This window comes from Pelophylax lessonae (genome assembly GCF_965119305.1).
Source record: "Pelophylax lessonae genome assembly, chromosome: 3".
NCBI classification, from domain to species: domain Eukaryota; kingdom Metazoa; phylum Chordata; class Amphibia; order Anura; family Ranidae; genus Pelophylax; species Pelophylax lessonae.
This window is the reverse complement of record NC_138770.1, coordinates 56,576,288-56,601,971: the sequence shown is the minus strand read 5'-3', so window position 1 is coordinate 56,601,971 and position 25,684 is coordinate 56,576,288. Positions and strand designations below refer to the sequence as shown.

Sequence of the window (25,684 nt, the reverse complement as noted above, 5' to 3'; positions counted from 1 at the left end):
AGGATGTCCAACATTTGGTTCCTCCAGGGCAGGTTCCGTTGCTGACTTGGGACCTCAATTTGGTGCTTTCTGCCCTCCAGAAGCCTCCCTTTGAGAATCTTCGGGAGATTCCCCTGCTTACGCTGTCCCAGAAGGTGGCCCTTTTGGTGGCTATCACCTCTGTGCGCAGGGTGTTGGAACTGGCGGTGTTATCCTGTCGTTCACCTTACCTGGTAAGTCACAGAGATAAGGTGGTTCTTCGCCCCTGTCGTTCCTTCCAAAGGTTGTCTCTGATTTTCATCCCAATGGTTAAGAATATCAGGAGCTGTATCCGTCAATGAACGAAAGAGAAAATAGGATAGAGAAAATAGGATTTTTGACTTACCTTAAAATCAATTCCTCTGATGGTTATTGAGGGACACAGTACCCACCCCTCTGTAGAGTTGTAATTCTTCTAACAGTGTAACACCCACCCCTCTGTGGAGTTGTAATTCTTCTGAGACCGTAAAAAATGGAGTACCTATAGCAGGGAGAGGAAGCATACCCCCTGGGACTGCCCAAAGGCATAGCCAGACTTTTTTTCTGCCTAGTTTTCTACTTCTGTAGGGGGCAGTATAACCATTGGTTAAGAATATCAGGATCTGTGTCAATGAACATCAAAGATGGATTTTACGGTAAGTCAAAAATCCAATTTTTTGCATTGTGATGAAGAGAGGCCAAAAGGGACACAGGCAACAGTAAATCTCTAATTTAGTAGAAAAAATAAGTTTTTTTCAATTTTTTTGTTTTTTATGGCTGTCTGTGGTGTCCCTGTTGGAATTTTTCCATCACTTCCTGTCCATGTGACAACTTTACCTTAGGAGGGATCAAATCTCCCCAATGAGACCTCAGGCTGCAATAAAGACCAAATGAGCTTCTTACACTTCACTACTCTATCTATAATGGAAATTGTTCCTGCTGGAGTTACACGTTAAAAATGAACTCTGGGATAAGGAAATACTATCTCAGTACATTCGTCATGTGTATTCTTCCTTAAAATCTTGGTGTGCTTTGTGTATTTCTTCTAGATTTGTGCAGTAATTCAGTGTAAGACTTCCTGTAATAAAGACTGCTCACTGCTGCTCTCTCTCCTTGTGCTGGGTGGCTGGTCTGGTCTCCGCCCTCCTCCTATAGTTGCCAGTAGTGAGGTGGAGCCTGCTGGGCCCCTCCCACAGCTCTGCTCTTGACACAGGGTATGTACAGCACAGTGATGCTGTCACTGCTACTCTTACAAGGTGATATCTGGGCTTACCATGACATTCAGTGCACACAATTTGGATTTAAATCCTTCGTGGCTATGGAAGCATATATTTAAATAAAAACAATGTATTTGTTCACGGAGTTCAGCTTTTTTTTAGGTCCAGATGGGATAGTTTTTACAGGTAAAGTTAAAGATATTGCAAGGTCCCGTTTAAATAAATGGTGACTGATGATTTCCACTGGTGTCACTATATATATATATATATATATATATATATATATATATATATACATATATATATATATAGAGAGGAAATGTTTTTGCCTGGAGTTCTGCCTAGAAGGCCTCCCCTACCCAAAGCCAACCCTATCATCTTATATCTCTCAAAAATATGTCATGGTGAGGATACCCCACAGTGATCCCTGTCTCTGCCCATCCTACAAGGCCAAAACAAAAACATAGGAACTTTCCTCATCTGGGCTCTCTCATTCTTTTTTTATATGCTCCAGCAATCATGGGGAGTCCATCGGCAGGGACAGCCGGACAACCCAGGAAATGGCCTTGAGGATATCTCCCTGAGAGCTCTAAAAGCCACGCAAAACTGAGCTTATCTATTTTGGGTCGGAAAAGCCATTTGGCGGTAATCTGCCCCCTTACATGCCGTACTCTGTTTTCCCCTCGTTCAGTGCATATCAAGATTTCTAGCATCCAAAAATGTGTAAAAATATAACTGTGAAAACAAAAAAAAAAAAAAAAAAGCAAGGAAAGTAGACCTCTGTCAATATACGACTTCACGTAACCACCAACTCTCCACATGACCGCCATCTTGTCCCGGGTTCATGTTGTGGAAGCTGCGTGTTCTCTTGTACAAAAGTATATATATATGTATATATATTTATCTAGATTTCTGTGGTTTTTTTTTTTTGAAAAAAAAAAAAAATAGAGGAATGGCAGAGACTGTATGAAGATTTTTCTGCAAGCACCAACGTGCACTAGATCTTTTAATGGCCACCTAGCCTTAAGTCTTCCCCTCCCTGCGAATTCTCATTTAAAGCAAAAAAATAAAAATAAGTTGGTGGTCCAGAAGCAGTGAGGATGGTGCAGGCAGGTGGCAGAAAGGAAAATTCTAGCAGACACTTAAAATAGAAATGGTTTAAATTCTTTTTTTTTTTTTTTTTTGTGTATATATATTTTTACCTTTTTCATATTTTTTTTTCTGCATTTGTCCTTTTTTTTTTTTTTCCTCCAAATATAATGAAATATATTGCACTCTTGTTGCATCCCACTAACTACATGGGGCGGGTAATTATCACAGTAAACTAGCAGAGAGCCATCCGTCCCTTGCAGCGGAGCGCCGGATATCTTGTGACCGGCGAAATTCGCTTTCTTAGTCTGTGCTCATCAAAGGCTCCAATAAAAAAATGTTTGTCTACCCTGAATGTTGTGTCGTAATGCATCTTATGTCGTAACGTCTACAGTTTCTATCGATGGTCATCTGTGTCTTTCCCATTTGGGTCAGCTGAATCCAACAGTATCTATTGATGGTCATCGGCCATTCCTTTGGGTCAGCTAAATCCTACAGTATCTACCACTGGTCATGGGTGTCCATTCCTTTGGGTCTGCTGAATCCTACAGTATCTATTGATGGTCATCTCTGTCCATCCATTTGGGTCAACTGAATCCTACAGTATCTATTGATGGTCATTCTTGTTCGTAAATTTGGGTCAGCTGAATCCTACAGTATCTATCGATGATATGGTCATCCTTGTCCATCCTGCTGGGTCAGCTGAATTCTACAGTATCTATCGATGGTATGGTCATCCTTGTCCATCCTGCTGGGTCAGCTGAATTCTACAGTATCTATCGATGTTATGGTCATCCTTGTCCATCCTGCTGGGTCAGCTGAATTCTACAGTATCTATCGATGGTATGGTCATCTTTGTCCATCCAGTTGGATCAGATAAATCCTACAGTCTCTATCGATGGCCATCCTTGTCCATCCAGTTGGATCTGCTGAATCCCACAGTATCTATTAGTGGTCATCCTTGTCTTTCCTGTTGGGTTGGCTGAATCCTATAGTATCTACGGATGGTCATCCTTTTCCATACTATTGGTCAGTTGAATCCTACAATATCTATCAATGGTCATCCTTGTCCATCCTGTTGGGTCAGCTGAACCGTACAGTATCTACCGATGGTCATCAGTGTCCATCCCATTGAGTCTACTGAATCCAGCATCTCGAATATCCTTCTAAGACCATCGGTCTTTACTCCTGTAGATCGGTCAGACGTCAAGCAGAAACGTTTTAAAAAAGGCAACTTTAGAGATAAAAGAAAGTGTATAATATACTGTCTCTTCACGTTTGTTTTCCTGGTGTTTTTAGGGTAAGCACTGGAGAAATACCTCCAGGTTTGGTGGCATAAGTCTGCTTGGATTTCATTGTGGGTTGTCTGGGCGATTGCTGCTTGACCGTACAATGGGCTTATCAAGAGTTCTCCACCACTTGGTGGGGCAGAGTGACGGATGAGCCATTGATGAAGGAGCCTTGTTTATCTCGTCCTTTCAGGAAAAATGTGAGCAGCTCGCCTTTGCCTTTCACATAAATCGGACCCCTCCTCACAAATCGAAAACCATACTCCTTGAGGATGTCGTGTGTGTCTTCAACAACCTGCAAATAAGCATAATACGAAGTTAGAATCAGAGCTGTAACTACAGATCATGGGGCCACGCAGCAAAATATTAATTGGGCACTCCAGTGATCTCTCTCTGTGGCACCTGGCAGTGCCAACTGTAATTATATTGTCGTTGATTTTTATCAAGAACAGGCAGCATTACAACCTGAGGAAGATTTTATTAGGCTTACTGGGTGATCTTACTGCTGGCTAGTAGTTGTAGGAAGTTCTGAGGGCATTTACACTGATAACGCAAATGATGCTTACTGCACAAAGAAATAAAAGGGGATATGTGACTAGTGATGATCCTAAAGACTCCTCCTGTGCATCCTAATGTCAGCTCTTCTAGACTGGAGACTACACAGGGATAACAAGGTCAATGTCAACTGCAACCTTTCCAACTCTTAATCATGCAGCACTGGATTGGGGCTATCTTCACATGTGCTTAATATGCCTCAACAGCCCACTTTAATGGTGCCCACTACCACACTCAGGCCCCAAAGCAGCCAAATGATCTACTAAGGCTATGGTTACCCTACTGGTTAGAATACAGAACTGATAGTAGAGCAGAAGTACTTTGTTTTGTTTTATTTGGGTAGTCAACTGTTTGGTCCTTTCACTCTAGTCTCTACATTGGAAAATCCAGTCAGAAGATGCTATGTAAATTATACAGCAGACAGAGCTATCTTGCAGTCGATCCATGCGTAAAAAAACAATATTTCACCTATATACCACCAATCTTATCTTCTACAGTGGGGATCGAAAGTTTGGGCACCCCAGGTAAAAATTTGTATTAATGTGCATAAAGAAGCCAAGGAAAGATGGAAAAATCTCCAAAAGGCATCAAATTACAGATTACACATTCTTATAATATGTCAACAAAAGTTTTATGTTATTTTGAAAGTGTAAATGATGGAAATAAAATCTAACAAAAAAATGGTGTCTTCAAAAGTTTGGGCACCCTGCAGAGTTAATATCTTGTACTGCCCCCTTTGGCAAGTATCACAGCTTGTAAATGCTTTTTGTAGCCAGCCAAGAGTCTTTCAATTCTTGTTTGAGGTATCTTTGCCCATTCTTCCTTACAAAGTCTTCCAGTTCTTCGAGATTTCTGGGCTGTCTGCCACGCACTGCTCTTTTAAGGTCTATCCATAGATTTTCAATTATGTTGAGGTCAGGAGATCGTGAAGGCCATGGCAAAACCTTCAGTTTACGCCTCTTGATGTAATCCCCCATGGATTTCGAGGTGTGTTTAGGATCATTATCTATTTGTAGAAGCCATCCTCTCTAACTTCAGCTTTTTCACAGATGGCATCAAGTTACCATCCAAAATTTGCTGAAATTTGATTGAATCCATTTTTCCTTCTACTCGTGAGATGTTCCCTGTGCCACTGGCTGCAATACAACCCCAAAGCATGATTGATCCACCCCCATGCTTAACAGTTGGACAGAGGTTCATTTCATTAAATTCTGTGCCCCTTCTCCAAACATACCTTTGCTCATTCCGGCCAAAAAGTTCAATTTTAACCTCATCGGTCCACAGAACTTGTTTCCAAAATGCATCAGGCTTGTCTATATGTTCATTTGCAAAGTTCAAACGCTGATTTTTGTGGTGAGGACGTAGAAGAGGTTTTCTTCTGATGACTCTTCCATGAAGACCATATTTGTACAAGTATCTCTTTATAGTGGAATAGTGTACCACAACTCCAGTGTCTGCCAGATCTTTCTGGAGGGATCGTGCAGTCAAACGTGGGTTTTGAATTGTTTTTCTCACAATCCTGCGAGCTGTTCTGTCTGATATTTTTCTTGGTCTTCCAGATCTTGCTTTAACTTCCACTGTTCCTGATGACTGCCATTTCTTAATTACATTCCGAACAGAGGATATTGACATCTGAAAACGCTTTACTATCTTCTTATAGCCTTCTCCAGCTTTGTGAGCGTCAACTATTTTCAGTTTCAGTTTTCTAGACAACTGCTTAGAAGATCCCATGGTGCTGATAGTTGGGGCAAGGTCAGATGAGTCTGGGCATTTAAAACCTTTGAGATTGACATCACCTGGTCTTCCCAGACGATGATTGAAAAACAATCCATGACACTGGCAGGTCTCAGCCTTGCAAAGGGGGCAGTGCATGCTATAAATTCTGCAGGGTGCGACGCCATTTTTTTGTTTTCTGTAATTTTGAAAGTGTCAATGATGGAAATAAAATCTAACTTTTGTTGACATATTATAAGAATGCCTAATCTATAATTTAATGCCTTTTGGAGATTTTTCCATCTTTCCCTGGCTTCTTTATGCACAATAATACAAATTTTTACCTGGGGTGCCCAAACTTTCGATCCCCACTGTATGCTTGACCACATCCAGTTCAGGCCAATTCTGACACATGTAAAAATCAGCATTTTTTTTTTGCTAGAAAACTACTAAGAACCCCCAAACATATTTTTTTTAAGCAGAGGCCCTAGAGATTAAAATGGTGAGTGTTGCATATTTTTATGTCACACACGGTTTTCCAAGCACAAATTTTGGGGAAAAATACACTTTAATGAATTTAATGCACAAAAACAGAAATATAATTACCAGTTGTTTAGTAAAATATAAAAGATGATGTTATGCCGAGTAAATAGATACCAAACATGTCACGTTTTTAAATTGCGTACGCCCGTGGAACGGCGCCAAACTACATTACCTAAAAATCTCCATAGACGAACTTTAAAAGCCTTTACAAATCACTAGTTTAGAGTTACACAGGAGGTCTGGTGCTAGAATGAATTATTTTGCTCTGGCGTTCACGGCAATACTTCACGTGTGGTGCGATCCCTGTTTACATATGCGTGAAGGACTGATGTGCTTGTTCGCCTTTGCGCGCAAGCACGGGGGGGAGGGGGGGGGCGCAGGATCGCATTAAGTTTTTTTTTTTTTTATTTATTTTAGTAAAAACATTTTTTTAACACTATACCTTTAATTTATTTTTAATGTTTTGTTAACAACTATTGCTATCACAAGGGAAGAACAACATCTCTTGTGATAGCATGGGCCAAGACAGGTCCTCCTTATGGAGAGATCTGGGGTCTATAAGGCCCCAGGTTTCTTCTCTGGCCTCCAAAGCAGCCAGTCAAACACAGATCGGTCTGATTGGCTGCTTCACTGGCTGGGCTGGTAATAGGCCAGTAAACAAAGAACCAAATCTGAGAGTGACGAAATCCTCACCGCTTCCAGTTTCTGACGTCACAAGAAGGGGGCAGGAACTACTTCCATAAATGCAACGGAGGTGGCCACATCCTTACAGTGCACCCTAATTGCTCGGAAGAACCCGGTAAAGGTGGAGGGGGGACCTCCTTCCACCGCTTTAAAAGTGATCAAGTGGCTGCTTTGCCGCTCCGATTACTTTTACTTTGTAGGGAATCGCCAGCTTAAAAAAAATGATATATCAACCCTTGCCCCAGTTGCAGCAATGACCAAGATATCACCGTTCCCATCCAAGAATGTATGTCCATACAGTGGATGGGAAGCAGTTAAAGTGCATCTAAACCCAGGAACAAAAATGGAATATATTGCAGCTTTCCAGTCCTATACTGACTACATTAATTTTCTTTCTTATTTCAGAACATTTTCTGCAAGTAGAGAACAATTTCTGTTGAACCTGCCGGAAATGCACAACGTTGTAAGCCTTCCCTGTTCTCCTCTGTAAACTACAGAACACCAGGCTTGGACTGGTCATAGGGCACAACACGCATTTGCCCGGTGGGCCTGGGCCGCATGTCCTGGCAGGAGTGGCCTATTGGTGACCGGGCTGCGAGGTGGACGGTGGCTGTGATTGCCTCCCGCTGTGCAGCCATGCCTGTGTCTCCTTTCCTTGAACTCCCAACCTGCCAGCAGTGTCGTCCTGTTAGCGGGGGGGGCGGGAGGAGCTGGAGATCTGCATGGAGAGCGGGACAAGAAATCCTGCCTCTGCCCTGCCGGAGGTGGGACTGTGCAGGGGAGGCGGAGAATGGTAGGGGGCACTGTGGTTGGAGGTGGGAGGGGTCTGCACTGTGGGGGGCACTGTAACCATTGTGGTGCCCCTTTGTAGTGCAGTCCCCTTTGTGTTGCAGTGCCCCTTTGCGTTGCAATGTGGGGGACCGATTCCATTGGTCTCCCGTCAGTAGCCGCTGGAGGAATTGACTGCTAGGTCTGTTTTTTTTCCCGGTTCGGGCCTGCAGAACACCCTACCCCCATGTTATGCAGAGGGGAAAATATTTGTAGTTCCAATCAGGGGAGACAGGAGGTGTGTTACTGGATCACCAGGTAAATGAAACCAACCAATCCAGTCACCACAACTAAGAACCGGTAAGGTGCAATATGTTACATTTTTCTTTTTGGGTTTAGATACACTTTAAATTGCCCCTTAAGCAAGTCTATGAGGAGAAATGTTAGGGCATTCCATTTTGCTTTAAAAGTGGATATAGGCCATGTTGTAAACCAAACTATTTTGCACCCCGGCCATCTAAAATCCAAACAGTTATGTACAGTTTTGCCATCCTATCAGTAATGCAAGTACCTCAGGTTAGCTGCAGTAGCGAGCCAAGTGGCTACTTACAAATCGTGAGAGCTGTGTCCAGGCGGAGCCATTGACTGGCAGCTCTGCCAGAATGTCACCTAATAACATCAACTAGGTGACCGGCAACAGTAGCTGTGTTTAGGTACCGGCCAGTACAGGATGGCATGGCTGTACTTATAACAAAGATTGGAATGGGCTCAAACAGGGCTTAGACAAGCCACTCCAGATAACCAAGGAGTTACAGCACTAACTGAGATGGTGGATGAAGGTAAACCACCTCGGTCAAGGGAGGTTGTGGTGTTACACTACTCAAGAGGAAGTGTCCAAGATTTCAGTCCTGGCAAGGTAAGCCTAATGTTGACACACTCTCAATAAGGAAAACTATGTCCATTATGGGCAACATGACGTCAATGATCCTTGAAGTGGTTTGGGCTCAAGATCATTTTAGACCACCCAAGGAACTAGCATTTGAAGATTGGAATGGGCTCAAACAGAGCTTAGACAAGCAACTCCAGATAACTGACTGTGATGGATGAAGGTAGACCACCTCAGTCAAGGGAGGCTGTGTTGTTACCGGTTGCCCCAGTGACGAAACGTTTTGGGCACAGCTACAGAGGTGACATTACGTCCACCGAGGCGTCGATCAGGAATTACTGGTGTTTTATTGCAATTTATCTACCCATGTTTGTAGGTAGTTTTTACTTTAAAAAAAGATGGATTTTATTAACTACTACACTATGAGCAATCTTCTTCCTCTTGCCTATTACTGAGTCATCATTCATCCATCCTTTTGGGTTCTTTCCCAAAGCACAGCTAGACCTCCTTTTGAGGTCCTAAAATCTGGTAAGCAGCTTGTGACTGGTGGTGCACACCTGGGTGAAAGGTGTCACTTATTTTGCTGGATTAATAGCATTTATTGGCACATTCATTTTTCTATGGACTTTATACTGTGGTGTAACCCTACTCAGGAGGAAGTGTTTAAGGTTCCATTCCTGGCCAGGTGGGCCTAATGTTGGCATGCTCTCAATAAGGAAGGCTATGTCCAATATGGCAAGAATGACGTCAACGATCCCTGGAGTGGGATTTTAGACCACCCCAGAAACTAGTATTTAAAAAGTGGAATGGGCTCAAACAGAGCTTAGACAAGCCACTTTAGATAACCAAGCAGGTAAAGCACTGACTGAGATGGTCGATGAAGGTAGACCATCTCAGTCAATGAAGGCTGTGGTTTCACCCAACTCAGGAGGAAGTGCCCAAGATTTCAGTCCTGGCAAGGTTGGCCTATTGTTGATACACTTCCAATAGGGAAAGCTACTGTATGTCCATTAGGGCAGCACAACATCATTGATCCCTGGAGTGGTCTGAGATCAAGCTTTTTTTAAGACCATCCCAGGGCTTAGTCTTTAAAATTGGAACACTACGAGAGCCTCTTCCAAATTGTCAAGAAGGGACCAAGTCTAAGACTGTTTTAAAAATAGTCATTTAATTATCACATGGTTGGAAAAAAAACCTGGCCTCTATCTCAGTTACCCAGATTACAGGAAAGGAAAATACTTCCGAGACCTCCTGAGCAGGAACCAACTTAGACAAAGAGATCTGGTTCCAACTCATCATTCTGGAGGAATAATGGAAAAGGAATTGTCAGGTAATATATCAAGGTTTTTTTCTAGCTGTAGACAGCTGGAAGTGATGTACAATAGCCTACCTTTGTATCATGGTTTATGTTTGCTTAAACAATTAACTACTTGTACTGTAAGACTTTGATAATGTAATAACATTCTTTATATGACTAATTCCCATATTATGTATAACAGCATTTGAATTAAGCCCAAAATAGGCTATTACAATGATCCAGTCATTAATTTTCTTTATGAGGGGAGTAGTCCTATGAGGGGAGTAGTCCTTCCTCGATGCATTTCACGGGGATTAAGAAAGACTAACATTTTAGCAATGACCTTCTACATACCACAATGTGGGGGGGCAGCCAGCAACCCAGTCAATGATGATGACAGAGGGCATGGGGGGAACACAGCAAGTCTCTGTCCTGAAAGCTAGAAGGTCCGTACGAAACGTGAGCAACTTTGCTGGAACCTCACATTGTCATTATGGGTATTTTGGACTGTCAATCAATAGAGGCTGGATTTAGAAATGCCAGTTGCTCCCTGATACCAATGCCCCCCCCCCCCCCAATGTTGGCTGGACTGTATATAAAATGGGTTTAGCCATACCTGTATATTTCCCATGACTCCGGTGGATTCCATTCTGCTGGCCACATTCACTGTATTCCCCCAAATGTCATAATGTGGCTTGCGAGCCCCGATCACACCAGCCAAGACGCCCCCTTTGTTCAGTCCTGCCATAAGAAAAATTGGATTTATTTTTTTTTTGGTGGAATATCTTTAAATATTTATTCTGCCCTGCATTGGTCACATCCAACAGACAGCAATGTTGAGCTACAAATGCACCTACAGTGCTGCACAGACCTACGTCTTCTATAGAGTCAAGTTTTATGATTGCTGAGAATATAGCGGGTGAAATTTAGCTTCATCATCCACATCAGCTCCCCATACTAAAATTCTGTGTCTGTGAAAAGATAACAGTGCATACTGTATGGAGACCTGGGCCTGGTCTCAGAGAAAACCCAGAGGACCTTTTATTTGTTAAAGCAAAACTAACACCAAATGGGCCATTTTATTCTAGTTGCCCTGGTCAACACTGACTCTTAATATTTAAAACAAATGGGCCAGTAGGTAGGTAATAGAGAATTACTAGGATATGTAATTTAGGTCAGGGCCCTGTGCAGGCCACTTGAGTTCCTTCACATCAAACCATGTTTTTATGGATCTGGCTTTGTTCACAAGGGGGGCACAGTCATGCTGGAACAAAAAATATCCTTCACCAAACTGTTACCACAAAGTTGGAAGAGCACAATGGTCTACAACAGGGATGCTCAAACTACGGCCCTCCAGCTGTTGCAGAACTACACATCCCATGAGGCATTGTAAAACTCTGATATTCACAGACATGACTAGGCATGATGGGAATTGTAGTTCCTGAACAGCTGGAGGGCCGTAGTTTGAAGACCTCTGGTCTACAATGTCTTTGCATTGCTGATCTCTCACAGCTTCTTTGCAGCCACTTTCTGTCTAAAAACACTCCAGTGATGGCTGCATGGCAGTTCTGGGGACAAGTTTTCTGATGGACATCATGCCTAAGTAATGTGCATTTAATTGACCACTTGTAGGCTCCATTGGAAGCCCAGGTGACAGGGTAACAATTGAGAGAGAGGGTAACAGCATTGTCACCATATAGCAATAAGTATCTGAGCAAGGCAGGATCACCAGGTATGATTTTAATAAAAGCTTCAAATTTTAAAATATTGAAAAGTTGATCCGGCGAATATTCAATTGCCTCTTGGGGGGATCAGGAAGGATTTTTTTTCCCTGCTGGAGCAAATTGGGTCATGCTTTGCTGGGTTATTTTGCCTTCCTCTGGATCAACTGTGGGTATAGGATTGTGTATACAAGAATGTATTTTTTTTTTTTTTCTCCCTTTTATTGGTTGAACTACTTGCATCTTTTTTCAACCAGACTAACTATGTAACTATGAAAATTATTTTCGAAATTACTGGGAAAGTTTATATGAGATTTTTTGTGATTGGGCTTAGATCTACTTTAAGCTCAAATAAACACACATCTACAGGAATACTAACACATAAAGCTTGACTGAAAGGCAATCAGTAAAAATATGGGACAGGACATGATGTGTATACAGTACCTTGGCATGGAAGCATGTCATATTGTAAAATGACCACAAGATGGCAACAGTTCAAAAAAAATAAAAATAAAATAAAAACCTCTAGAGCAGTGTATCTCAACCATGTTAAATAGAAGATGTACAGTGCAGTGTACAGAATGAGGTGGGGTGGAATAGGGAATGTACAGCCCAGTGAACAGGATAAGGTGATTTAGAATAGGGGATGTACAGTGCAGTGAACAGGATAAGGTGATTTAGAATAGGGGATGTACAGTGCAGTGTACAGGATGAGGCGATGTGGAATAGGGGATGTACAGCCCAGTGAACAGGATGAGGCGATGTGGAATAGGGGATGTACAATGCAGTGTACAGGATGTGGTGGTGTGGTATAGGGAATTTACAGCTCAGTGCACAGGATAAGGTGATGTGGAATAGGGGATGTATAGTACAGTTTACAGGATGAGGCGATGTAGAATAGGGGATGTACAGTGCAGTGTACAGGATGAGGCGGTGGTGGAATAGGGAATGTACAGTGCATTGTACAGGATGTGGTGGTGTGGAATAGGGAATGTACAGCCCAGTGCACAGGATAAGGTGATGTTGAATAGGGGATGTATAGTACAGTGAACAGGATAAGGTGATGTGGAATAGGGGATGTACAGTGCAGTGTACAGGATGAGGCGATGTGGAATAGGGGATGTACAGCCCAGTGAACAGGATAAGGTGATTTAGAATAGGGGATGTACAGTGCAGTGTACAGGATGTGGTGGTTTGGAATAGGGAATGTACAGCCCAGTGAACAGGATAAGGTGATTTAGAATAGGAGATGTATAGTACAGTGTACAGGATGAGGCGATGTGGAATAGGGGATGCACAGCGCAGTGTACAGGATGAGGCGATGTGGAATAGGGGATGTACAGCGCAGTGTACAGGATGAGGCGATGTGGAATAGGGGATGTACAGTACAGTGTACAGGATGAGGCGATGTGGAATAGGGGATGTACAGCACAGTGTACAGGATGAGGCGATGTGGAATAGGGGATGTACAGTACAGTGTACAGGATGAGGTGATGTGGAATAGGGAATGTACAGCGCAATGTACAGAATGAGGCAGTGTGGAATGGGGAATGTACAGCGCAATGTACAGAATGAGGCAGTGTGGAATGGGGAATGTACAGCGCAGTGTTGAATAGGGAATGGACAGTGCAGTGTACAGAATGATAAGGTGTGGGATAGAGGACATACAGTACAGTGCAGTGTACAGAATGATGAGGGATGGAATAGGGAATGTACAAAGCAACACAGTGTACAGAGTGATGGGGTGTGGAATAGGGCATGTACAGCTCAATGTACAGGATGAGGCGATGTGGAGTAGAGAATGTACTGTACAGTTTACAGGACAAGGCAGTGTGCAATAGGAAATGTAAAGCATAGTGTACAGAATGAGGCATTGTGCATTATGGAATGTACAGCTCAATGTACACAATGAGGTAATGTGGAATAGGTAATGTACAGTGCAGTGTACAGGATGAGGCGATGTGAATAGGGAATGTACACTGCAATGTACAGAATTGGACAATGTCAATAGGAAATATACAGTGCAGTGTACAGAGTGAGGTGGTGTGGAATAGGAATGTACAGTGCAATGTACAGTATTGGACAATGTGAATAGAAAATGTACAGTGCAGTGTACAGAGTGAGGTGGTGTGGCATAGGGAATGCACAGTACAATGTACAGAATGAGGCATTGGGAATAGGGAATTTACAGGGCAGTGTACAGAATGAGGTGGTGTGGAAAAGGGAATGTACAGCACATTATACAAGATAAGGCGATGTGGAATTGGGAATGTACAATGCAGTGCACAGAATGAGGCAGTGTGGAATAGAGAATTTACAGTACAGTGTACAGAATGAGGCAATGTGGAATAGGAAATGTGCAATGATGTACAAAATGATGTGATGCGGAAAAGAGAATGTACAGCACAGTGTTGAAAATAAGTCAGTGTGGAGTAGGCAGTGTACAGCGGAGTCTACATAATGAGGCATTGTGGAGTAGGGAATGTACATCACAGTGTACAGAATAAGGCAGTGTGGAATAGTAAATGTACAGCACAGTGTAAAGAATGAGGCACTGTGGAATAGGGAATGTACAGCACAGTGTACAGAATGAGGCAGTGTGGAATAAGGAATGTACAATGCAGCACAGTGTACAGAATGGCGAGGTGTGGAAAAGAGAATGTACAGCACAGTGTCAAAAATTAGTTAGTGTGGAATAGGGAGTGTACAGAATGATAAGGTGTGGGATAGAGAACATGCAGTACAGCGCAGTGTACATAATAGTGTACATAATAAGGGGTGGGATAGAGAACGTACAGAGTGTACAGAATGATAAGGTGTGGGATAGAGAACATACAGTACAGCACAGTGTACAGAATGATAAGGTGTGGGATAAGGAATGTACAGTACAGCGCAGTGTACAGAATGATAAGGTGTGGGATAGAGAACATGCAGTACAGCGCAGTGTACAGAATGATGAGGTATGGGACAGAGAACATGCAGTACAGCGCAGTGTACAGAATAAGGTATGGGATAGAGAACATACAGTACAGCGCAGTGTACAGAATAAGGTGTGGGATAGAGAACATACAGTACAGTGCAGTCAGTGTATATAATAAGGGGTGGGATAGAGAACGTACAGTACAGCGCAGTGTACAGAATAAGGTATGGGATAGAGAACATGCAGTACAGCGCAGTGTACAGAATAAGGTGTGGGATAGAGAACATACAGTACAGCGCAGTGTACATAATAAGGTGTGGGATAGAGAACGTACAGTACAGCGCAGTGTACAGAATAAGGTGTGGGATAGAGAACATACAGTACAGTGCAGTGTACAGAATGATAAGGTGTGGGATAGAGAACATACAGTACAGCGCAGTGTACAGAATGATAAGGTGTGGGATAGAGAACATACAGTACAACGCAGTGTACAGAATAGGCCGTAACAATGTTTTTTTTTAAAAAACATTAGCACACACTGGTAAAAATGTTTCTGATGTAGCAAATAGCTCTGCTGTGTATATCTAATACAAATATATTGAGTACTCACCAATCCTCAGCATGAAGTTGTTGAATGACTGGTAATTAATATTCATCAATGTCACCTTCATGGCCAAGGCAAAGTCCGCCAGGTCTGCCAGATGCTGCCAGCGTTCCTTATCTGAGATTTCCTCCTTCTGCAAAAGCAAATTAAATGAAGGTGTCATTTTATAGATACCTACACCGCATCCCCATCCCCTTATGATCATGATCCTAGTCAGGGGGGTAAAGAAGTCAAAACAGCCAGGATTAACATACCCCACCTGCTGTCTCCATGGGGAACTCATGGTAATGGAGGACTTAAATGCCTCTCTCAAAAATACAGAGGAAAATTTCAAAATGACCTGGACCTCCTGTATCTCTCTTACTACTACTCCCTTTTACGAGGCTCTTCAAACCCAATTCATCTGGACAGTGGTGTAGCGTGGGTTACCAGTGCCCAGGGCATGGCAAGTACTGCACCCCTTAACCCATAATGGTGATACATAGTAGGAAAATCTGTGTCTTAACTGAGGTCCCCTGCTTGCCCACCTTTCTCATCTACTTGTAGTGGTGCCTCCTGTGGCCCTCTGCCACCCTGGAGAGACTGGAGGTCAATGCCTAGCTGGTAGTACCCTAACAGAGGGTGGCCCTTGACCCTGTCCAAGTGTAATCCAGGGTAAGGATCCACAAGAAGGTGCTGCATACTCTAAGTCCAGTCTCTAGTCTCCCCCATAGTGAGGGTACTGGGTGGCAATGAGCTAGTTCTGGTGTCTGGGGTGGCCTCAGAAAGATCCAGGGTACATACCTATATCCTTGTCTCAGAGGTAAGTGACGTACATGGTAAAGGCCTGTTACCAGGTAGCCGCATACTGCACTCTTGCCCTTTGCACTGTGCTCCTTCCCAGCTGTGCTCCTGGATGGCACTGACTCTTGGACATGTCACTCCATTTGCCGCCACTCACTGTGTACAAGTAGCAGTAAGAGCACGCCAATGGCAGGTGACATCAGCTTCCCGATGGAGCTCTCCAAGGATGCGCTATTTTTTAATATTATTCCTGTTTTTTTTTTTTTCGGCCCTAAGAATTTCGGGTCCCAAGGGGAACCACCCTATGGTCCTACCCACTGCATCTGGGCACAACTATACACCTTCTGAGCCCATTAATAAACGGATACAATGCTCAGGATGTGCTATTGGGGAAGGTCAGCATCTGCTGGATATTCATGTCCCCAGCCCTCTCCTCCTACTCACCCGGCCTCCCCTTCCTCCTAACCCTTCAACCCTTTTTCTCCACTCACACTACACAACAATAAATATACTGTATGTATATATCCCACCAGGAGCCCTTACACCCATAACACCCTCATAGGTACCTGATACTACCGTCTAGCTTTCCCAATCCATTTCTTAAACGTTGTACTGACCAACACAAGGTGGAGATGTATTCACCCCCTTTGTCCGTTGCTATCCTCTGTTTTCCACACTTATTGTAGGAATACATTTTTCTTTTCCCACAGTTGCATTAAAACTGTTGATTTGATAATTGATAAAATGTGTGTGTAATGGTGTTACTTCATCTATTTTTAAAACTCTTACTAATTAAAGAAAAACTGGTAGGCTTCCTTGGTTCCCCCCAAAGCTGCCCATACACATTACATTCTTATTGTACAATTTCTGTACAGTCTCCTTCAGGTTACCTATGTAACATAAGGACCTACATAATCAAGTCAATTTATAGGCAATCAGCTAAGCCTTACATAAAAAATTATGCTGCGCTGCTCATCCAACATTAACAAAGTGCAAAAAAACAGTTAGTAATGATAGTTACCAATATAATAAACAATCAACACACAAAAATAGAACTGAAAAATAAACATACAGAGGTGCAAACCCTATTAGATCTAGTATATAACAAGTGAAATATAAGATCATAATCCGTGAATCTTAATATAAAGGATCATCCCTGATGAAGTCACCTGGTATGTGACGCAACACGTCGGACCAGAAGCTGGATGATGTCATATCCTATTTTTATCAAAAATCGGCCATCTTGGTACACTCAATTGATAATGCCAAAGTTGTTCAGTGGGGCTGAGGTCAGTGCTCTGTGTAGGCCACTCAAGTTCCTCCACACCACGTTGGTCAAATGGTAATTATCTTTATGGAGCTGGCTTTGTACACAGCAGCACAGTCATAGGTCTTCCCCAAACTGTTTCTACAAGGTTGGAAAAGCACCATTGTCTCCAATGTCCATGAATGCTTTATCCTTACCATTGCGCTTCACCGGAAACACCTGAACTCCATCACCTGGAGGCCATCAATCATCTGGAGGTCATCTGTTGGCCACATAGGTAGGTGTGATGGTCATGTTTTTACAAACCTTTGCCCCTATAGTGCATGTCATTAACTTGTGGTAAAAAAAAAAAAAACTAGGTGTACCATTGCCCAACTGTCTTTAAAACCAACCTTTATGGTGTTGTTGAATCCATTTTGATTGGGGTCTGGAGTGACGCCGGATGCAGCCATGTAGGTGCTACCAATGGTCTTGATCTTGGTGATACAGCGAAACTGCGGCTCATCCAACAGCTGGAAACAAAGATTTCAAAATATTATTTGCTTTCACAAGGAATGAATACTTTACCAATATTACTGCACAAAATGATTTTCCTGCAGCTGGAAAGGAGATCGTACCGCATCAAAATCTGAGATGATCTCATTGAGGAATCTCAGACACTCGATACCGCCATTGTTGATGCTCTCCTCAGTGTAAAAGTCAGAAAAGTTCGGGATGGAAGCGAACATTACCCCGATCTCATCATACGACTGGCTGTACAACTCCTAAGAAGATATGCGGTGAAAATAAGATCAAATTAGTCAAAGTATATTAGATAGAAGACGTTTTCAAAATTGATGAAGAGTTAAGAGAAAGTGGGGGAGGGGGAGCAACCTTTTTTTTTTTGTAAAAACAATTCTTTATTATTTACCGGTTTCCCCATGTAGTGGAAGATTACAAGGCTGCATTACATCACTGATCCCCCGCTCTGCTCCCTCCAGTGCTCTGGGCAAAAGCCCAATAGATGTTCTAGAGCAGAGGTTCTCCAAACGTACTAAGCAAAGGGCCAGTTTACTGTCCTTCAGGCTTAAGGGGGGGCCAGACTGTGGCCAGTTGGAGTATAAAAACATTTAGTACCCCATCTTTGGTTTAAATGGGAGGAATAGTGCCCCATTGTTGATATCAATGAGAATAGTGCCCAATTGATGGTGTCAGTAGGGGGAATGGTGCCCTACCATTAGTTTTAGTTGGTGGAATAGTGCCCCAAGGGCCAGATAAAGTCAAGCTAAGGGCCACACCTGGCCCCCGGACCGCAGTTTGGACACCACTAAATCACTCAAGCTGGAGTTTACATAGGGTTCAGGAACCTACACGCCCCCAACCCTCCATGACAGTACTTGGGCAAACACCTAGTGCTGCATCGTGAAAGGAAAGAGGCAGAATCACATGTTCCAACTTAGCAGAAAAAAGGGGTATTTCAAACCAAAATGAAGTATAAGTAGCAGAAGTGGTGTCCTGTATAGCCAAAGTACACTTGTGTTCTCTGGGACCTCAATATATCTGCTGCAGATGATCATCTGAAAAGCTGGATCTAACATGCAAAAACTATGATCGGGGCTTTTAGAGAACTATAAATTTTCACCCAAAATGTAAAAACATTTCTATGTTGGTAAGTGGTCATCTTTAAAGTGTGACTGTGCTTCTCTGTATGCTACCACTTTGGAATTTGGGTTTTTCCTGCCAATCTGGGGGTATTCCCACTAAGGAAAAGTGGAAGCCCCTTTGAATGTCTGCATCACATAACTGGGAACTCCAAGCTCAACATCTCATCATTGGAGAATTATACTAGTATGTAAAAAGGAAAGAGTACAGGTGGGTTATGTTTTACTTCCTTCATATGCGGCCTTCTCTCACCTCATCCCTTTTTTTGGAGCCCAGGAAGTGTCGGGCCACATGTTCCGGCAGCATGTTAGTGACCAGAGCCTCATTCCAGCGCCTCATATCGTACACCTTCTCCTTCTGCTCGTGGACGTCGATCTTCCACAGGAACAATGTCCTGGCCAACTTCTCCACCTATAGGAACCAATTACAACTTTCAACTTCAAGTGAACCTGAATTCAAAAAGTGAAGATTTTCTATATTATAGGGAACAGCCAGAAATTATAATTGTGCCTAAGCAATACCCTGAAAACCTACCTTTTGTCTTGAATACTCCTAAAAAATAGGAGGGCGCTTCCTGTGTCTAGGCACCTCTGTTTTGTAGCCTCCCATATCTTCAGTTTGAGATCATCTAAGTCAGTGGTCTCCAAACTGCAGCCCATGGGCCAAATGCAGCCCTTTGTTTGCCTTTATCTGACCCCTGGGAACCTCTTCCTCCCTCTGATAATACCCTCAATAATAGTGTATTATTCTTCCCACTGACACCAATGTTGGAGCATAAATTCTTCCTCTGACATCAATGATAGGACACTATTCCTCCCACTGGCACCAACAATGGGGCATCATTCCTCCTAATCACACCAATGATGGGGCAATATTCTTCCCACTGACACCAATGATGGTACACCATTTCTCCCACTGACTCCAACAATGAGGCTCTATTCCTCCCACAGGCACCAATGATGGGGGCACTATTCCTCCCACTAATACAAATGATGGGAAACTGTTCCTCCTCCACCTAACCACAGGGGTGCTATGTGATTTTTTACTCTCACTGACCACCAGGCCTGAGGCATTATCTACTCCCAGTGTCCACAGTCCAGGCCCCCCTTAAGTCTAAAGGACAGTAAACTGTCCCTTTGTTTACAAAATTTGGCGACCCATGGATCTAGGGCATCTGACTGCTAGCCTCACCAGATTTGGAGTGAGAATTTGGTAGTGTTACTTTTGCGCTGATCACTGTTCTCCTTGCTGGAGAGAAAGCTGTATCTGTATGTGAAGGCCTGCAGTGAAACGATCGCTCTTCTTCTTTGTGGGTATCATTAGCCCACCAGTCATCAGATCACCCATCATCAGGAAAGTATCTTTGACAAGTGTAAGCAAAGCCCTGCCTTTATCAAGATGGCTGCCTTCATAGAGACATAGTGCAGAACAAGGCATGGTAAAGCCTAGTACACGCCAAAACTGACAGCTCTGGTTGGAGCCGCTGTACTAACGGTCTGACGTTAGTACAGCGATCTCCCCTGCTTTTCTTTTGTGTTCCACAGGAACACTCTGGTCACTCCGCATGTCGGACGGTTTTTATTGAACTGCCTGATGTTGCCTGACATTCAGCCCATGTGTACTAGACTTAAGTCAGTAACTAGGAAAAGATTAGCATCAGGGAGCATACAAGCAATACTGATCGCTAGTCCTTTGCCCTCCACTTGCTTTGTTGGGACACAGCTTCCACAGTACAGGTCCTCTTTATGCATGCAGCTTGTAAATTGGAATCATAACTAAGCTTCAATAGTAAATGTGGGAGGTCATCAGACAGAAATGCACTTACGTGGCGGGCAAAGTAGTAGAAGCTGAGCATCATGATGAAAATCATTGCTGTCATTGAATATTTGGAAGGAACCAGATTCGCTCTGTGCAAAGAGACCAAAACTATTTCAATATAAAAATTTCATAAACAACATTGTTCGGTAAGTAGAGGACCTTAACAGATGTTTGTGGTGCAGGCATGTCATTGCTATGACGTTATCAATATCCTGGACCCTACCAATAAAGCACCTAAGTCCTTAACCCTTAACCACTTGCCGTCTGCTCACTCGAGCACTACTGCGGCAAAGTGGCTCGATAACGTCTGCCGACGTAGACCTCCGTCTCCAGACATTCCCCTTTCTCGGTGGCGCGCGCGCGCCGCCGGAGGCTCGCTCCCGCTGTATTCAGTCACAGCGGGAGTCGGGCCAGGGGAGGAGCGGCGGCGATCGCTGCCGCTCTTCCCCAATCGTCGGGGAATCGAGTCTGGAGATCCGCCCGCTTGTGTAAACACAAGCGGGCGGATCTCCTAAGTGACAGGCAGGGACAGATTGCAGGGTTCAGCGTAGCTGAACCTGCGATCTGCCCCTGTGTCACTCAGTCACCTCCCCCCACACGTTAGTAAGCACCAGGCATACATTAACCCCTCCCTCTCCAATAAAGTTAACCCCTTCCCTGCCAGTGTCATTTTTACAGTAACAGTGCATATATATAGCACTGATTACTGTAGTAATGTCACTGGTACCCCCAAAAGTGTAAAAAATGTCAGTCAAGGGTCCGATCTGTCCGCCGCAATATCGCAGTCCCGCAAAAAAAATCGCAGATCGCCGCCATTACTCGTTAAAAAAAAACACACCAAAAATGACAGAAATCTTTCTCTTAGTTAGTAAACGCAATAACTTTTGCGCAAACCAATCAAAATACGCTTATTGTGATTTTTTTTACCAAACATAGGTAAAAGAAAACAAATTGGCCAAAAATTTAAAAAAATTTTGATTTTTACATTTTTTTGGGGGGGAATTTCATATAAAAAATGTGAAAAATATTGTTATTTTTGCAAAATTGACGCTCTTTTTTTGATTATAGCGCATGATCAAAAAATCGCACAGGTGATCAAATACCACCAAAAGAAACCTCTGTTTGTGGGAAAAAAAAGACATACATTTCGTTTGGGTACGGCGTTGCATGACCGCGCAATTGTCAGTTAAATTTGCACAGTGCCAAATCTCAAAAAGTGGCCTGGACGTAAGATAGCAAAATCCTCTAGTGGTAAAGTGGTTAATCTAACTCTAAACATCAACTCAACCCTTTAATCCAACATTTAACCTCAACCTTACCCAGATTTTTTTCTTTCTCAGAGAATAGGTGCAGAAACTCCTCCTTTCTGAGTCAATTTTTGTCTCTGCCCCCTACCCACCTCTAAACACCGTTTCTTGATTCCACCCATCTCTCAGTTCCGCCCCACTTGGCGAATACAGAGCCAAGTATAATTTTGTAGCGCTAAGTAGTTTGTATGGAATTTGTTAATGATAACAAGAAAATGGGTAAAACAGATCCCCTGCAGCCAGCAGCAATAGAACCCCAGCAACAATAGATCAACAGCAACAATGGACACCTTCAAAAAAATTCACCCTAGCAACAATAGACCTAGCGCAGCAATAACAGGTCTCCCAGCAGCCAGCATCAATAGACCCCAGCCTCAACAGCGGATCCCTTCCAGCAACAGTTGACCCCCCAGAAACATAACCCCCCCCCCCCAACAAACCAGCAACGATAGCCCACCATACAAAAATAGTTCCCCCAGCAGCCAGCATTAAATAGACCTTCCAGCACCCCTTGTAATTTTATATAGTACATTCAGTACTGAAGGTGCCGAAACTGCGTTCCCCCGCGTTCCCTCTGAAAAAAAGCCCTGAACTTACCCCTTCCTTTGACGCTTATTCTCAACTTAATTCTTGCAAAATAGTTCCCCCAGCAGTCAGCATCAATAGACCCTCCAGCACCCCTTGTCATTTTATATAGTACATTCAGTACTGAAAGTGCCGAAACTGCGTTCCCCCGCGTTCCCTCTGAAAAAAAGCCCTGAACTTACCCCTTCCTTTGACGCTTATTCTCAACTTAATTCTTGCAAAATAGTTCCCCCAGCAGTCAGCATCAATAGACCCTCCAGCACCCCTTGTCATTTTATATAGTACATTCAGTACTGAAGGTGCCGGAAATGCATTCCCCCGCCGTTCCCTCTGAACTTACCCCTTCTTTTGACGCTTATCCTCAACTTAACTCTAGCAATCAACTTAACTTAACTAACACTTAACCTCAACCAACCCTTCATCTAACGTTTTACCTCAATCTAAGTCCCTTTATCTAACACTTATCTTCAACATAGCTGTTGCATCTAACAGGGGTCTATTTATAAACAAATTAGTTGGATGAAAGTCACAAGCATTCGCCCACCTGTAATCATTTTTTGTCTATTAGGTTTCTATCCTATGGTGGTCAGCGCCATCTAGTGGTCATAATGTGCTTTTTTCCTGATTGAGGAATTTCAGGAAAACACTGCATTATAGCCACTAGCTGACAATCATAGGAAATAAACCTATTAGACAAAATAAGAGGAAAACTTGATACGACTTTGTGACATTTATCCAGCATTTTGTTTATAAACAGACCCCTTAGAGCCGGTTCACACTGGGGCGACTTGTCAGGCGACCTGGTTGCCTGACAAGTCGCCTTGGGTCGCCTGCCATAGATTAGCACAGGACCCATTCTAATAGGAGCGACACAAGTCGCTCCAAGTTAGAAAAAGGGTCCTGTACTACTTTGGGGCGACCTGGAGCAACCTGCATTGACTTCAATGATATGAAGTCCGTGCATGTCGCTCCGAGGTCGCGGTGCGCGCTGTGCACTGCGACTTCACGGGTTGCCCCGGCAAGTCGGGTCGCCCCTATGTGAACCGGCTCTTAATCTCAACATAACTTCATCCAGCACTTAAAATCAACATAATCCTTTCATTTTACACTTAGCTCAACCAAATCCCTTCATCCAATGATTATCCTCAGCATAACTCCTTCATCTAACCTTTAAACTCAATCCTTCCTCTAGCTAACCTAAGCCTTTCATCTAACACTTAACCTTATTCAAAATGTCAGCTTATTCTCCTCATCAGACCCTAAACCCAACCTGACCCCTACATCAAATCCAAACATCTCAATATCACCCCTTCAGCTAACCCTAAACACCAACCTAACCCTTCCATCTATCCCTAAATCTCAACCTAGCCCTTTCCTCTGACATATCACACTTAATATAACCCTCTGATCTAATATTAAACCTCAACACATTCTCTTCATCAACCTCTAAACCTTAATCTAACCCCAAAACCGAACCTTAAATCTCAATCTCACCCCTTTGTCTAATCCGAAACCCCCCAACCAAATTCCTTATTCTATTCGGAAACCTCAAGCTAACCCTATTCTTTAACACCCTTAACCTAATCCGCTGATCTATTACTAAACCTCAACCTATTCTCTTTATCAAGCCCCAAATCTCAATCTAACTCCAAAATCTCAATCTCACCCCTTTATCTCTTGCTAACCTTCAACCTCCCGCACCCTATACATTTTTGTACCCTATGTTCCAAACCTGATAATTCCTACCAACATTTCCTTTTCCTTATGTGCCAAAAATACATTGAAGTTAGTGTACCCGTAATTTCCATATTGCTTAGATGTCCTTTTTGTACTCTCAGCATACAAGGCGCAGTGCTTTAGTCAAAAAGAATATATTGAAATATCTTGATACTTGGTGCTTTTGTTCACATTGGAAAACGATGATGCCGTATGACTTGTCAGTCTAGTTCAGAATATTGTTACGTACAGTGATATTGTTTAATGTCTTATACTGTACATGACACCAAGTGTGTTTTATAACCAAAGACTACAAAAAAAACCTAAGCTAACCCTTTCATCTAACCCTAAACTTCAACCTATCCCCTTTATCTAAAACTTTACCTCAAACTAACCCCTAATCTAATACTAAATCTCAACCTATTCTCTTCATCAAACCCTAACTCTCCAACCCAGAATCTAACCCTTATTCCTAATCCCACCCCTTCATCTAACCATAAACCCGGACCTATCCTTTTCATCTAACCATAAACCCAAATCTAACCCCTTTATCTAAACCTCAACCTAACCCGTTTATGTCACATTTTATCCTACCTAAACTCCTTCATAAAAACTTAAATCTCAATCTCACCCCTTCATCTAACTCAAAGCCTCGACTTAACCCTTTCATCTAACCCTAAATTTCAACCTAACCCATTCACCTAACACTTTACCTCAAACTAACCCCTTAATCTAATAATAAATCGCAAACTATTCTCTTCATCTAACACTTTACCTAAAACTAACCCCTTAATCCAATACTAAATCCCAACCTATTCTCTTCATCTAACACTTTACCTAAAACTAACCCCTTAATCTAATAATAAATCCCAAACTACACTTTTCATCTAACACTTTACCTAAAACTAACCCCTTAATCCAATACTAAATCTCAACCAATTCTCTTCATCTAAAACTTTACCTAAAACTAACCCCTTAATCTAATAATAAATCCCAACCTATTCTCTTCATCTAACACTTTACCTAAAACTAACCCCTTAATCCAATACTAAATCCCAACCTACACTCTTCATCTAACACTTTACCTAAAACTAACCCCTTAATCCAATACTAAATCCCAACCTATTCTCTTCATCTAACACTTTACCTAAAACTAACCCCTTAATCCAATACTAAATCCCAACCTATTCTCTTCATCTAACACTTTACCTTAAACTAACCCCTTAATCCAATACTAAATCCCAACCTACACTCTTCATCTAACACTTTACCTAAAACTAACCC

At 42.8% G+C, this 25,684-nt stretch overlaps 1 protein-coding gene across 1 annotated transcript in view; it reads right to left on the bottom strand.

Annotated features, from left to right (window-relative positions):
• Positions 1-1,374: 1,374 nt before the first annotated feature.
• The window catches only part of ADCY3 (adenylate cyclase 3), a 222,729-nt gene continuing 198,419 nt past the window's right edge, over positions 1,375-25,684 (bottom strand). Inside the window, exons 14-20 of the mRNA XM_082249900.1 lie at positions 20,800-20,881; positions 19,227-19,385; positions 17,951-18,097; positions 17,726-17,845; positions 15,290-15,416; positions 10,655-10,779; positions 1,375-3,887 (exon numbers count right to left, since the gene is read on the bottom strand). Of these exons, the coding sequence (XP_082106026.1) occupies positions 3,705-3,887; positions 10,655-10,779; positions 15,290-15,416; positions 17,726-17,845; positions 17,951-18,097; positions 19,227-19,385; positions 20,800-20,881 (943 nt within the window). The 3' untranslated portion in view covers positions 1,375-3,704. The remainder of the gene's footprint in view (positions 3,888-10,654; positions 10,780-15,289; positions 15,417-17,725; positions 17,846-17,950; positions 18,098-19,226; positions 19,386-20,799; positions 20,882-25,684) is intronic.